Source organism: Pagrus major, chromosome 5, assembly GCF_040436345.1.
Source record: "Pagrus major chromosome 5, Pma_NU_1.0".
NCBI lineage: Eukaryota > Metazoa > Chordata > Actinopteri > Spariformes > Sparidae > Pagrus > Pagrus major.
In genome coordinates, this window is record NC_133219.1 from 10,855,742 (window position 1) to 10,869,491 (window position 13,750).

At 40.6% G+C, this 13,750-nt stretch overlaps 1 protein-coding gene across 2 annotated transcripts in view; it reads left to right on the plus strand.

Annotated features, from left to right (window-relative positions):
- The window catches only part of arb2a (ARB2 cotranscriptional regulator A), a 152,604-nt gene that overhangs the window by 2,370 nt on the left and 136,484 nt on the right, over positions 1–13,750 (plus strand). For both annotated transcript variants that reach the window (XM_073466641.1, XM_073466640.1), the window contains exons 3-4: positions 215–316; positions 4,807–4,907. In XM_073466641.1, coding sequence (XP_073322742.1) covers positions 215–316; positions 4,807–4,907 — 203 coding nt within the window. The remainder of the gene's footprint in view (positions 1–214; positions 317–4,806; positions 4,908–13,750) is intronic.

The following is a 13,750-nucleotide window of genomic DNA, read 5'->3' on the forward strand; positions in this document are numbered from 1 at the left end:
CTCTTTTCCACCTACCATGCCACTTGAAGATGATGGAGAAACTTGCTAAAACAATGAGACATCAAGTAATAATATAGGTGAATTTGCTGAGTATTCTTAGGTGATGATGTGATTCAGATAATAACATAAAATCTTAACTTCTTAACAAAAGCAGCCCCAACTTTTGAACAAATTTCTGCTCACCTTTGATCTTATCTTTTCTCTGTCTCCTCAGATTTGCTGTCACGAATAGACCTCGATGAACTGATGAAGAAAGACGAACCTCCATTCACTTTCCCCAAAACACTAGAGGAGTTTGAATATGCCTTCAATGAATGTAAGTACATAATACATCCTGAAAACATAAAGCACAGTAGCCCTCTGCTTTAAAATTAACACTCCAAATCCCATGAACTTTGAGTGAATAGAAGAGCTCTGCTGACAGTTCAAGCATGATACTTCAACTAAGGTGAATAAGATGTTTAATCTTGGCAGTGGATTGTCAAATTCGCAAACAGAAGAAATAGGTCTGACCCCTTTAATTCAAAGCAGTGTTAAATTGCGATCCCTTGTCACAGCTTGAATATTTCCACCAAAAAGGGATTTTGCTACTTCTATTGTGTCATTTGAATGATAACCTGAAGAGCTATCTTGTAATTCACAACATTTATTTTTCTACATTTTTGTTTGGGAATAATGCATGGATCTAAATCAGGCGTATTCTTAGGTAGCTGATATCTATGAGTGAGTACAATTTGATTCAGATCCTAATAAAAACCTGTATCTAGTGGATTTAATAAGGTTTTATTTGATATTGGATTAGGCTTGATTGAACTAAAGGCGACTGTTGGACCATGGCAGAGGTATGCACTCTACTGACTTCCATTCAAGTTTCCACTTTTATCATCTTGCGACTGCTCAGAGTAGTTTTGCAACCACTCGATGTGTCCCAACTCCCAGGTTGGTGTCCAGGGTTTGATGCTTCCACTTGATTTGGTAACATTTTATAATAACAATCATGAATAAATGGTAAATGTGTCGTTATTTAAACTTTGGTTAATAGGTATTTCACTGTTAAAATTATTTAGTCGCGAAAAACTCCCCTGACGAGTATTCACAAGCAAATGATCAATTTTACAATGTAGTTGAGTGCTTAGTCTTCACCTATAGGAAAGCAATTTGGTTGTTGATGCACATTAAAGAAAAAAGTTTTGCATCTTTGGAACAAGAGGAATCCACTGTCCACTTGTATTTAATGACATACGTTATCCTCATGAATAGCGTGGAGCGATAATCACACTCCAAATGAATAAAAGAAAACAACAACATTAATCATAAAAAAATGAACTAAATAATCTCTTTAAACTGATTTGTTATTATGCTTAGTTGTAAGGCTTAGCTTAAGTGGATTTCCCAGTTTCAAGCTTCAGTCAGTACTAAAGTGTAAGACTACCCAGAAGGCAGCAGAACAATTACTTTAAAAACTAAAAAGAAAGCAAAAAAAGGAAAACAACCAGGATAAAGTTAGAATAAAACGGTCAGAAGTAAGATAATTTATTTTCATGCTTAATCATTCAATCATTCAGACTAATGCTTGACCTTTAACGAACGAATGAAGTATTTATTGTTTATTGTAAAGTTGCAGCTGATGTTTATTGGTTAATAAACACTGTCATTCATCTATAAACATTATTTGGATGGCCATTATAAAGTTGCAACTGATGTTTACAAACCTTTACAGTTGTCCAAATAACTATTTTTTAAAGCATGTCATTGTTTGTTAACAGTGAAATAATTATTAACTAAAATTGAATTAACAGTACATTTACCAGTTATTAATAATGCTTATTATAATGTGTTATCCTTTATTCAGGTTGCAGCTACTGTGAAGTTGACATAAAAACAAAATTACCATAATCTTTATAAAACTAAGTCAGTTTTACCGTGGACAGTCAGTGTGTAATTGCAGTTCTGCTCAACATAATGTCACTGTTTCTGAATTAATGACCTAAAACTGTCTCTGCTGTCACCTGGGACGTTTTTGGGCTAAATGTGTACTGCAGATTTGTGTGTGTGTGTGTGTGTGTGTGTGTGTGTGTGTGTGTGTGTGTGTGTGTGTGTGTGTGTGTGTGTGTGTGTGTGTACCAGTTATTAGTGACAGGAAGAAGCAGACCTGGACCCAGAGTGGTGTGGGTCCAGATGATATAAAAGTCTCTTTAGAATTCTTTTGGCTCGCTTTTATCAAACCAGGTGGAGAGACAGAGGAAGAGTTGGAAAGGTGGTGGTGGTGCTGGCGGTTTTGACTCTTAGTATTCCCCTGTAGCCTCTTTCTCCCTCTCTCTCACCGCCTCTGTTCTCTGTCAGTGTCTCTGCTGGCTGTCTGGCTGGCTGAGTGGGGGGACATGTTGTGTACTCTACGGCCCGTCAGTAACCTACTCAGCCTTGCCCTCCGCCTGACGGAGCATTTGCATAACCTCGCTGTGCCTAAGAACAGAGACACGGAGACTTGCCCCCCCTCATACTCACCACCCCCTTTACCCCACCCTCAAGTCCTGGCTCAGTCTCCCATGGAGGGAGGAACACATTCAGGGACCCTCCATCACCCTTCTGTCTCCCCAATTCTCCTTTCTCTGTATCTCTATTTCTGCCCCTGCCTGGCTCAAAATACCCGACTGAAACACAGTTTAACCACACACACACACACACACACACATATATATATACACACCCATACCCAGCTGTATGTCTTGTCAATTTCCACTCAGGTCTGTTTTTGAAGGATAGCATTTCACAGTCACTGTGGCTCGCGGGCATTTCTATAGCTACACCCAGGCTACCTTTGCCCAAGACAGGTGGAACAAAAATGTTAATTTGACCATGTAATGATGTGAATACAGACGAGGCTGTGTACAATAGTTTGCAGGTATCTTAATCACTGAAGATGATGGCTTCATCTTGCTAGCCCTCCAGTTTTCCATTACTGGAAATCCAAGGTTATGTACACCTAATTAAGCGGCCAAATTGAGAACAGAATGCTAATTATGACAGAAAAGAGGAGAAAAGTTGAGAAAACGTTATTCCTCTGAGAGGATGTGTTGGGGGAGGCAATGGAGCTGATCACCCCCCTAGCTCAGACACACACGTACACACACACCTCGTCTCTCCTTCCCTCGTGCACACCGACACGCACACACCCCTTTCCTACAGTAGGATTTCATTATAGCTCCTCTCTTCCTTCTCTTAGGCAGTAGTGTTTAGATCCTCACCCCTCCGTGAATGCATAATTGATTTTCTTCAAGGTACTTTTTGTGCACACTGCTTTATCCTAACTTCTCACTTGACTCCAGTTCTACCTCTCAGGCACAAGTCTGCTTTTTAATGCAACATAATGACAAACCTAGATTCAGGATTACATGTTGTCTAACAACTAACCATGAAAGCAAATGTTGTAATACACAGTGTGTTAGCAATGTAAGATTTATCACATTGATAGGGTGAAAATGGTGGCAATTTAGAGGGAGATGAAAAAAAAAGTGCTTATGTATTCTTTTATCTTGCAAAGATATTTATTTATATCCTAGATGGGTCTCCTCACGTTGTGCAATAATTGAGAAAGTATGAGAGCCCCCTGGCTATTTGGGTTAAGTATGTGTACTTTTCAGTGGTTTAGCGCTTACAAATTCTGCAGTCATAAAGGTCAAAATTAAATTTAACACTGTTTAGTGTTTTATTGTGTTGTAGTGTCAACCGCAGGATCGATGGGCTCATTGCTAAGGTATAAACGTAGAGGTTCCACAGCCACACAAGGGTAATTGTTTATTAAGAAAGAAAGTAGTATCATTTCTGAACAGCATTTTCCTGTCTTATGACTGTTTTACATCAAATAAAACCTGGGTGTCTTAAAAACTCCTCTGCCTCCCCTGAATTATAATAAATCACTTACAAATTGTCTCAAAAAGCTTTTGTTTCTTCTCAATTCTTTTGTGCTATAATAGCGCTGGGCTCCCTTGCAACAATTTACAGAAACACACTTAAGCCCAGTGACACTTAGTGCATGACCACACCTGGTCCTCCTGGCTGGATCTGCTGCTGCTGCTGTGTGTGTGTGTGTGTGTGTGTGTGTGTGTGTGTGTAAGCTGTGCTGGTTAGGGTGATTGGCTGATGCCCAGACAGCATCCTCAAAGGAATTGCAAGGAGCAGTTGTCGTTGTGGCTAATGCGGTGCCAGGCCACCTTTCTGTGTTCATGTACCCACACACACACACTCACATAACCAAATACAAAACACATGCTGAGAACCTTTCCCACACCTCTGTTAGTCTTTGCTGGTGGAGATTTCAGGTGGAGAAGGCAGGGACAGACCTGTGGCCTGTGGCCAGAGTGAGCGAGGAAGGAGAGGGAGTGAGATTGACACAGTTAAAGGAGGAAGGGGAGAGGCTTTTAGATGGATGAAAAGAGGGAGGGAGGGAAAGAGAATTTTTTGCCATGCCAGCTGTCCGGCCCTGGCCTGCCAGACTACCCAGAAGGCCGTTGGAGTCGTGACTGGACGAATGCTGCTGCATCCACAGGCGTTGTACCTGCCAGATAGGGGTGGTTGAGGCAGGGAGGGGTGGGTAAGGAACCGAAAGAACAGACAGAGGAAAAGGGAGCGAGAAAATGAAAACAAGCAATACAAAACAAAGTGGTCAAGCTTACCTTGCATAATTTTGAAGATAGCTATACTTTTTGTGTCCAGTCAGAAGTCTGCCTGTTTCACTAACACATATACAGGTATCTATTATCATTACAGATGTGTTTTCCCTTCTTTCATTCTGTCTTTCCCCCACAGATGGCCAGCTCAGACATATTAAAACTGGAGAGCCCTTTGTGTTCAATGCCAGAGAGGATCTCCACCGCTGGAACCAGAAACGCTATGAAGCTCTTGGAGAGGTAATACATGTTTTCTCATTTGTAGGCTTCATTCAGGTCAGCCATTTTCAGAAACGTTTGCCTCAGCTACCAGGTGTATTAGAATGTTCTGTTCTGAACAGCTTTTGTAACATGATGATACAAGATGTTGCAAAGGTTGCTGATTCTGTATGGAGCAAGCAGACTTGGCACTTTGGCCCTAATCACACACACAGAACGTGCAACATGCTTTATTGCACTGTTGTTAGGCAGAGTCGCTCTTTGCGCTCACACATATATGGTACATTCCCTCATACAGTTTACCAGAATTTGGTAACAGAATTTAGCCTGACGCCACAGTACAGGAGGCCTGACCACGTCCTTCTGACGGAGACTGCAGTCCAGACAAAGCATGGGCAGATGAGCATCAGCTATCTTGACAATTAACCATGAGAGTGTCGCCATTGAAAAACTGATACATATTAGACTTTACACTTACTGATGCACAAGAATGCAGATGAACTAATGGCCTTTATTGTTCTTTGTTACAGCTTATATAATGAGTATATAGTGGGAAAAGCAACTGAAAGATACCTTTGGACTTTGACTTTGGACTCTTTGCAATGAAAAAGCTACAGCTTTAAAATCCTGCTGATACATTTATGGTGAAGTTCTTTGATGCTCTTATGAAGTTCTGTGGTCGTCCAACTGCAGCTGCATATATCCAAACATACACCATCCTAAAGTTCACCTCTACTGCGCTCCCTCAGTACCACAACATGCAATATGCATTAAGATAATGAGACAAATGTTCTTTTGTAATCTGTTTTTTTTTATTTGCATCCCCTGCTATGTTGCTTTTAATTGTGTGCATTCTTTGAAGTTCAAAGCAAAGTGATAGACCCGTTTGTGGGATTACCTGGGTGTTTTTATTATTTCTAATGCAGGTATACAGTAGCTCCTTTGAGAGCCAGCCTTCTGTGAAGGCTTTTTTCCCCCCTCTTTTATTTCGCCTGCTCAGGCACTATCTACCAGCATCTAAAAAGGCTGTAGAAACAAACATTTGGTAGCATGCAAGCAGAGGCCCTGAAAGAACACACAGACATTTAAACTAACTGAACTCAGGCATCCGAGGGGGGCCAAACATTTGGAGGAAACAAATAATCATCAAGCAAGATGTATGCAAATTTTATTCATCCTGTGATTAAAAAATTGACAGAAGCATCTTCTTTAGAGAAGAAAAAAGGAAACCGTGTCAATCAGAGTTGATACGAGCTTGTGTAATGAGCACAGATACTGTATGAATTGTGCTGCCGGAGATTAACTGGCTTAGAAGAAAAGAGCACTACCTGAATAAGCGGTTTTATTTGTCTGTTGTTTTTAGGCCACAGATGTTTCAAGAAAATGAATATTGTACCTCATACAGCTTTGCAAGAACAAATGCATTGTTTTGCTGGTAAGAAATATGCTCCATTATAAATAGACACAACTACTGAATTTTATGCCTTTAGTTGTGAAAGTGGGTTATGCTGCTTGGTCAGCCCTTGTACATGAGTTTAAGAGTGCGTGTGACACAAGTGTACGTGTATGTTCATTTCTGTGTCCGTCTGGCTGACACATGTATTTGTGCTTCCCATATGCCATTGATTGTCTGTCTAGACTATTCTCTCATCCTTCTCCTTCATTTCTGCATCAGGCAGGATGAGAGACTTTGGCAGATGTCATGAGGGTAAATGTAGAATAAGTTTCTGTGCAGACAGGCCTTTTATAGGCCAACAACACGGCATCACACACCGCAGTGGCCTCTGTCAACTCGCCACCTGAGACGGTCTGAGAACTAGCCACAATTCAGTCTGAGAGCTGTGTAAGATGGCACAAGGACACTGGTGCTTTTCTTTGCCCCTGGCAGTGTAAATAGAAGCGCATCATTATTGCCCCCTAATGTTCACTTCCCTTCCTTTCTCCTTCTACCTTACTCCTTAACTCTGGAGGACTGATGGCTGCTTCCTGCTATGCTACAGCGCAGATGCCCTTATCACTTGCTCCTTGCTGAGTTGATTCCAAAAAAGTTGGGACGCTTTGTAAAATGAAAATAAAACCAATGCAATCACTCTCAAACAACTGTGCTTGCTGACAATGGTTTTACAAAGTTTTTCCTGAGCCCAGGTACTAAAATTCTTTTCACAGTTATGTGGTGAGCACCGTCCAAATGACAAAAATTAAGAAGGTTAACATTTACAACTTTAATATTTGGGGGATAATTTCTAATAATCTGGGTTGTAGTTATCTACTTTGAACTGTCTTATTGTACCCACAGTGTTAACCAGGCCCAAACAGTAACTTAGTGGACCACTGACTGACTGAATAATACCTTGGACTCACTATGCCTCTCTGCTAATTGGAATCAATGAAGTGCACATACTTATAAATTGTTACAGAAGAGTCCCACACTTGAGACGATGACATCTGTGTTGGAGAAGTCTTATGAACTCTAAACTATCTCTAAACAAAACCATAACTTTCCGAAGACTCACTGAAACAAAACCAGTTATTCCATGTGCTATGAAAGGGATAATCTGGGTGCAGAACCTAAAGATAAGTGCAAGACTATGATTTATGGATACAATCTAGTCAAATTTGACCCTGAACAACTAGCTGACAGCCAAAGGCGCCATAAACACCTCAGTCAGCCCCAAACATTGTAATTGGAAAAGTTTATAAACCTTTATTTATTCAGGGAGGGTTCAATCTTTTTCAGGAGCACGCTGATCATATTCACACAATTACACATTCACACCTGGAAGCTGCTCAGTACAGCTACAATCTGCCAGCCACTGAGCAGCACCACTTGAGCAGTTGAGGTTAAGGGCCTTGCTCAAGGGCACCTCAGTGGTGGTAAATGAGGTAGGGGCAAGTGGTGCCTTTCACTTTCCCCACCCAGATTTATCCAGGGATTTGATTGGTGCTCCTCTAGTCGCAAGCTTGGTTCTCATTTAGGCCACCACTGCCCGAAAACGTATTCAAACCAGGAACAAATCTCCATTAGTCAGAAGTGGAGATTGCTGCTGGTAAATTTCAACAATTTTTTCTGGGGACAGAGGCATATTTCAAGGCAGGTGGCCTCCACTCAAGCAGATCTGGAATTGAAGTACTGATTAACCATTTTTGGTTTAGCCTGTGACACCCATCGGCCAGGCCTATGATAATGCACACAACACAATAGAATCGAAGCACTGGTTAACACTAACATTGGATTCCTCCACCCACCAAAGCACATTCTACTGTACCAACCATGGTGATAACAAAGACAACTAAAAGAGAGAACAGCTTTCTCCTTCCTGTCCTGAAAAAATGCTTCTGCGAATTGTGATTATGCAAAACAGTGTACTGTAGTTATGCAGATGACAGCCACATTTATATAACAATATGACTATGGTCCCAATCTACTAGCACTGAGTAAGTGGATCTAGCAAATCAGTAACTGAATATGCTTAGCTTCAGTTGCCTTGACCTAAAAACCAAGGCAGAAATCTTAATCAAAATCTTACCTAAATTTGAACATGCACACTAAGCTACAAAATCAGCCTACTATAACTTTACGAATATATCAAGAATTAGAGGACTTATGTCTCAACAGGATTTAGAAAAACTTGATGCGTACATGCGTTTATCTTCAGTAGGCCTGACTACTGTAATGTTTCTCTTTAAGATTCTGTTGGTTTATTAAGCACTTCATGGTTTAGCACCAGAATACATTTCCGATCTGCTACTCTGTCTGTGACTGGTCTGCTTGCTGTTCACAGAGTGGAAACTAAACACCTAGAAGCAGCTTTCAGTTTCTAGAATGAGAAAACTTTGCTGCTCCAACTTTTAAATTGTTTTAAATCAGCTTTTAAGACCATTTTGTTTGCCACTCGTTTATGAGGTTGAATTTGGGACTATTTTTTTATTTATTTCACTGCACTGTTGCTGCACTGTAATATTTATTATACTCTATCCGTCATAATTAATCTTCTATTTTATTTGGTTTTAATCCTTTTAATCCTGTTTACGTGTGTCATTGCCTTGTTTCTGTTTTTTATCTTGTCTTCATGCCTATATGTCTTATCTAAAGCACTTTGAATTACCTTGTTGTTTAAAAGTGCTTCACAAAAAATTGTTGCCATGTCTGCCTTTGCCTCTGCCGATCTCTCCCTTCCTCCTTTCTTCCCTTCTGTTTCTTTATATCCTCATGGTCCTATATTTTTGTGTGGAGGCCTGTGTGTGTGTTTGTGTGTCTGTGTATGTGTGTGAGTGGGCTGGGGGTGGCGGCTGTATTGTCAGACACATCACAGCACCAGATGTCCAATTTGCACTTCAGCCTCGTCTGAATGGAGGGACGGATAGAAAGAGGGGAAAACGAGGATGTCGGTGTGATGGCCTCCAAGAAAATGAAACGGGGGACAAATTTTTGGTTGAGCACAAGAGCATTGAATAATTTTTCACTCCTCCAAAAATAGTTCTTAATTTTTCTTTCTCACATATTTTTGGTATGAACTGGAGAGATTTGCAGTTGCTGTCTCTAAGAAGCTGCACCGGTCCACTGTGTTTGAACACGGTGGGCCATATATGCGTACATATAAGTGGAAGGCAAATTTCTGCCTGGGTTGCAGTTCAGTGCCTGGAAAAAAGAAAAAAAAACTATTCCCTGTTTTCTTATATCACAGCCTTGTAGGCCTGACTATATTAATAAAGCAATAAGAAAGTTTAAGCAAATGAATATAAATTAAGATGGAATGACACAAGGTGCGCAAAAGTGCTTTCTGAGCACCTGTTGCAGCTGGTAATCACTACTTTTCCTTGTTTTCTTTTAATTACTTTTCACTGTCTTTCTTACCCTGTAATTTTGAATGTAATTGCTCTTGTGTTTTCTTATTTATATTATATATACTACTCGTTTGTGTGTGTGTGTGTGTGTGTGTGTGTGTGTGTGTGTGTGTGTGGATTAGGGCTGAAACTACAGATTTTTTCAATTTGATTAATCAGTTTAATCTGATTAATCTGTTTTCTCAATTAATTGATTAGTTGTTTGGTCTATAAAATGTCAGAAAATGGCGAATCATTTTGATGAGTGTTTCTCAAAGCCCAACATGATGTCCTCAAATGTCTTCTTATGTCCAGAAACTAGGAGTAAAGAAACCAGAAACAATTCACAATTAAGAACCTGAAGTCAGAGAATGTAGATCTTTTTTCTTAAAAAATACTCTAAACAATAAATTAATTATCAGTATAGTTGGTGATTAATGACAACTAAGTGATTAATTGATTAATCGTTGCAGCTCTACTGTGCATAATTGAAGGTATATCTCAATTTGTCTTAAAAGAATATATAGCTCATAAAAACTATGCAAGCAACTGGAGCCATTATAGAGAGACATAGAATGGACGGACAAGGAGGAGAGTGGGGCAGAGTTGAACTGACTGTGACTGGTGATGGTGTGTGTACATGGTAACTCCATATGGTGGGTATTCCATGTAGCACATGTGTTTGATTGCATAAAATACAAAAAATCTGACTGTAAATGAATCAAATTCAACTGTTTTAATGTACTTTTGAGTACAGTGTACTCACTCAGAACCATAAGCTTCAGGTAGCACCTGATTATTAACAATCTAAACTACTGTATAGTCTTTCAAGGGTTAACTCAGTGTTTTGGTTGGTATGGCTTTATTTCGTATTTACCCTGAGTCTACCCACTTACTGATGCCTTCGATAGGTCTCTCTGTGTAGTCTGAAGGTATGGCAATAGCCTAAGAATTGACATCTATGGTTGTCTCTGGATAAGTAGGTTATGGTCTGAATGCACTCTATAAAGAGTTTTCTCATTGATTTAGAAGATCTTTTTCTCTGTTATTCCCATTAACCCCAGTTTGTAAATTGTTGTATTGGACTAATGTATTTTTTTATTGTGTTCTTTTCTTCCTACTACTAGTGTAGTGACAGTTTCCATCTTTGGCTCAGACTGTTATCATAATGGCTGTATTACAGCTGTAATGTAGTGCGCCCTAATCTATCTGCGCAGTGTTGCTCAGTGCGGCAGGGTCACCTCAGCCTGTGTAGGTGTCAGTTGTAGTCTAATTCCTGTGATTTGGTGATGAATCTCTCTGATAGGAGACAAGCATAGGGTCTGGCCCAGATGGAGCTCTATTAAGCTGTTAATAAATGAGGATTCTTCTCTGCTCTGCCTGCATCTGTGGAATGGAAGGCACTCACAAATTTGTAAATACACACACACACACACACACACACACACACACACACACACAGTCAGAATATTATAATGAAGTAAAGCTAGCCAGATGGCTGAATTAGAAAGCCGTCTCTCTCTCTCTCTCTCCGTTTCTCTCTGTCTCTTCATCTCTCTCTATTTCTTACACTCTCTGCTGTCTCTCTGTTATCTTTTTTTTCTCTTCCTGTCTCCCTCTGTTTCCACATTATGGATGCTGAGTGTAGTCATAGCGCCGACCAGCTGGCCAAGGTGTAAGGCCCTGCTGAAGTGCCCTTGAGCAAAACACAGAGGAGAATGGCAAAAGAATATTTTTGGTAATAATAAATTATGACTAAATTATTGTATTATGTTATGCTGCCATAAACTGAGTTGATGGTAGTAACTTGTGCTATATCTCAAACATGTGCATAAATTAAAATATCATCTGCATGCATTTGGATGCTAGTCTCCGGACAAACAATATATGCTGTGACACGGCTTGGACCTAATACTGATCGTTGTGAAAGACCTGCAGAGTCAGTGGACAGCTGGTTGATGATTTTGAACAGTACTTGGACAAATTGATATCGCCTCAAAGAGGTAGCTTACGGTACTATCCATTAAGGTTAATTCATTCTGTCCGTAGTCACATTTCTGGAATGCCTGTTCCGTCATCTGCTAGCGTTGGTGATATAAGTGGAGTCTGTACATAAAGGACCACATGTGCGAACCACTGACATATGTAAAGATGGATAACAGCTCCTCAAAAGTGAAGCCAAAACATCTCAATGACCCCCTAGTGGCTGGCAGCAGTCTAGGTAATACATCTTTTCCCAATACATTTTTTGTTTTCGTAATTTTAGGTAGTTCTTATCACGCTGATGTATAGCACTAGTATAGTACAGTATAACCTGCTGTTAGTATTCAGCTGTTTCAGAGGATATTAGGGAATATAAAGAGCATCTGAAGAAATAGAGAATTCGATCTGAAAATGCCACCATCATCCAATGAGGATATGAGTTGTTGTTTTTCCAGCGAAAGCAGAAATTAAGCAGACTTTTTAGACCTTTAGATAATCAACATTTTCCAAAAAGGGATTAATTATATCTTTAAGTTGTGGAAGTCTTGTAAATTAACTGTAAGAAGTCATCATGGTGCAGTCATGAAGTCTTGCAGCAAGTGGGAACCCCGGAGACAGGCCCCAATACTGTACTTAAAGCATCAGGAGGCCCCATTCCAGTCGTGGACCATTGTGTTGGGAAGCTAATGGGATCTCCCTAAAGAGGGACTATAAATGACAGCTGTCTGCCCGGATTCGCTGACTGCCATCACATCTCCATTCCCAAAACACTTAAACACTGGCGTTGCAGCTTCTGCTGAGAGCACGGAGGAGGAAGCAGACACAGTCAGACAAAAATGGTTGCAGGGAGTGGGTGAGGTGGATTAGAGTTGATGAAAGAGAAGGGAATTGGACAGGGGCTGGGGGTGTGAGGGGGGGTGTTAGAGAAAAGGCAGGAGGGATGGTAGTTACAGCACTGGCATCTGTCGCTACCGCCGGCACCCACAGTGGCATACAGTACTTTACTTTGAATTAGACCTCTGCCGGCTTCTCAGTTAACACCTGAGGAGGTCATTACGATGCCATTAGGATGAGTAGTGCAGGGAGGGCGGTAAGAAAGTGAGAGAGGGGGTTATCTACGCTAAGTGTAAACAGTCTGTCTGTCAGTCTGTGTCTGAGAACTTTCTCTTCCCCTGGAGAGCCCTCTCTCCTCTGACAGAAAAATGACAGAGACCTCATGGGAATTACACCAGTCGCTCTCTCTCTGTCTCTCTCTGTCTTTTTCTTTGTTTCCCACGCGGACTGACAGATCACAAATTCACAACAATAGGCTCTATTTTAATACCACTTTCTGTTGGTACACCAGGCTGACTTTAAATAAACAACCTTTCTATTGCCTCATGCTCCCTCTCATTTTCGCAGTCTCTCTCTCTCTTTTTGAGTATGCTTTGCTGTTGTTGCCGCTGTTGTTGTGCTGCATTGTTCGGGGGGATTTTCTTCTTTTTTTCTTATTCTTCCTCTCCTCTATTCTCTGGAGAAGAAGGAATGCTTTCCTGGGTGCAGTCAGTGATACGGCATGGGACAGCTCTTTCAGTTTCATTATATAAACAGCTTTGATGCCTCTTCTTGCTCATCGGTTTCTATGGCTAAGTGGCTTTTGGAGGGGGCTCTGGACTAGAGAGACAAGAGGAGTGTGTGTCTACACATTTTGTGTGCGTATACAGTATGTGCTGCTGTCTTGAGTATATTTGTGCACATGGCTGACACGGAGATCAGATAAACCATCGAGGCTCCACAGGCCCCAATTAGTGTTAGAAACTAGAGCCTGACAGACACTTTTGGGGTGGATGCTGATACTGATATTAGAAGGTAACAAATTTGCTATTTCAATAGGTTGGCCAATAGATACATTTTTTGCAGTGATCATTCAAAGGTGGTTATCAAATGGAAGGATATTTTACAGTTTAAAAATAACATTTTTCCAAAATGACAGTAACAAAGGGCCAGTAGAAACATTTTCAAACCGGTTTGATATAATCCCTAAGGCTGGACTGGAACAAGAATACCAAATTTCAGCA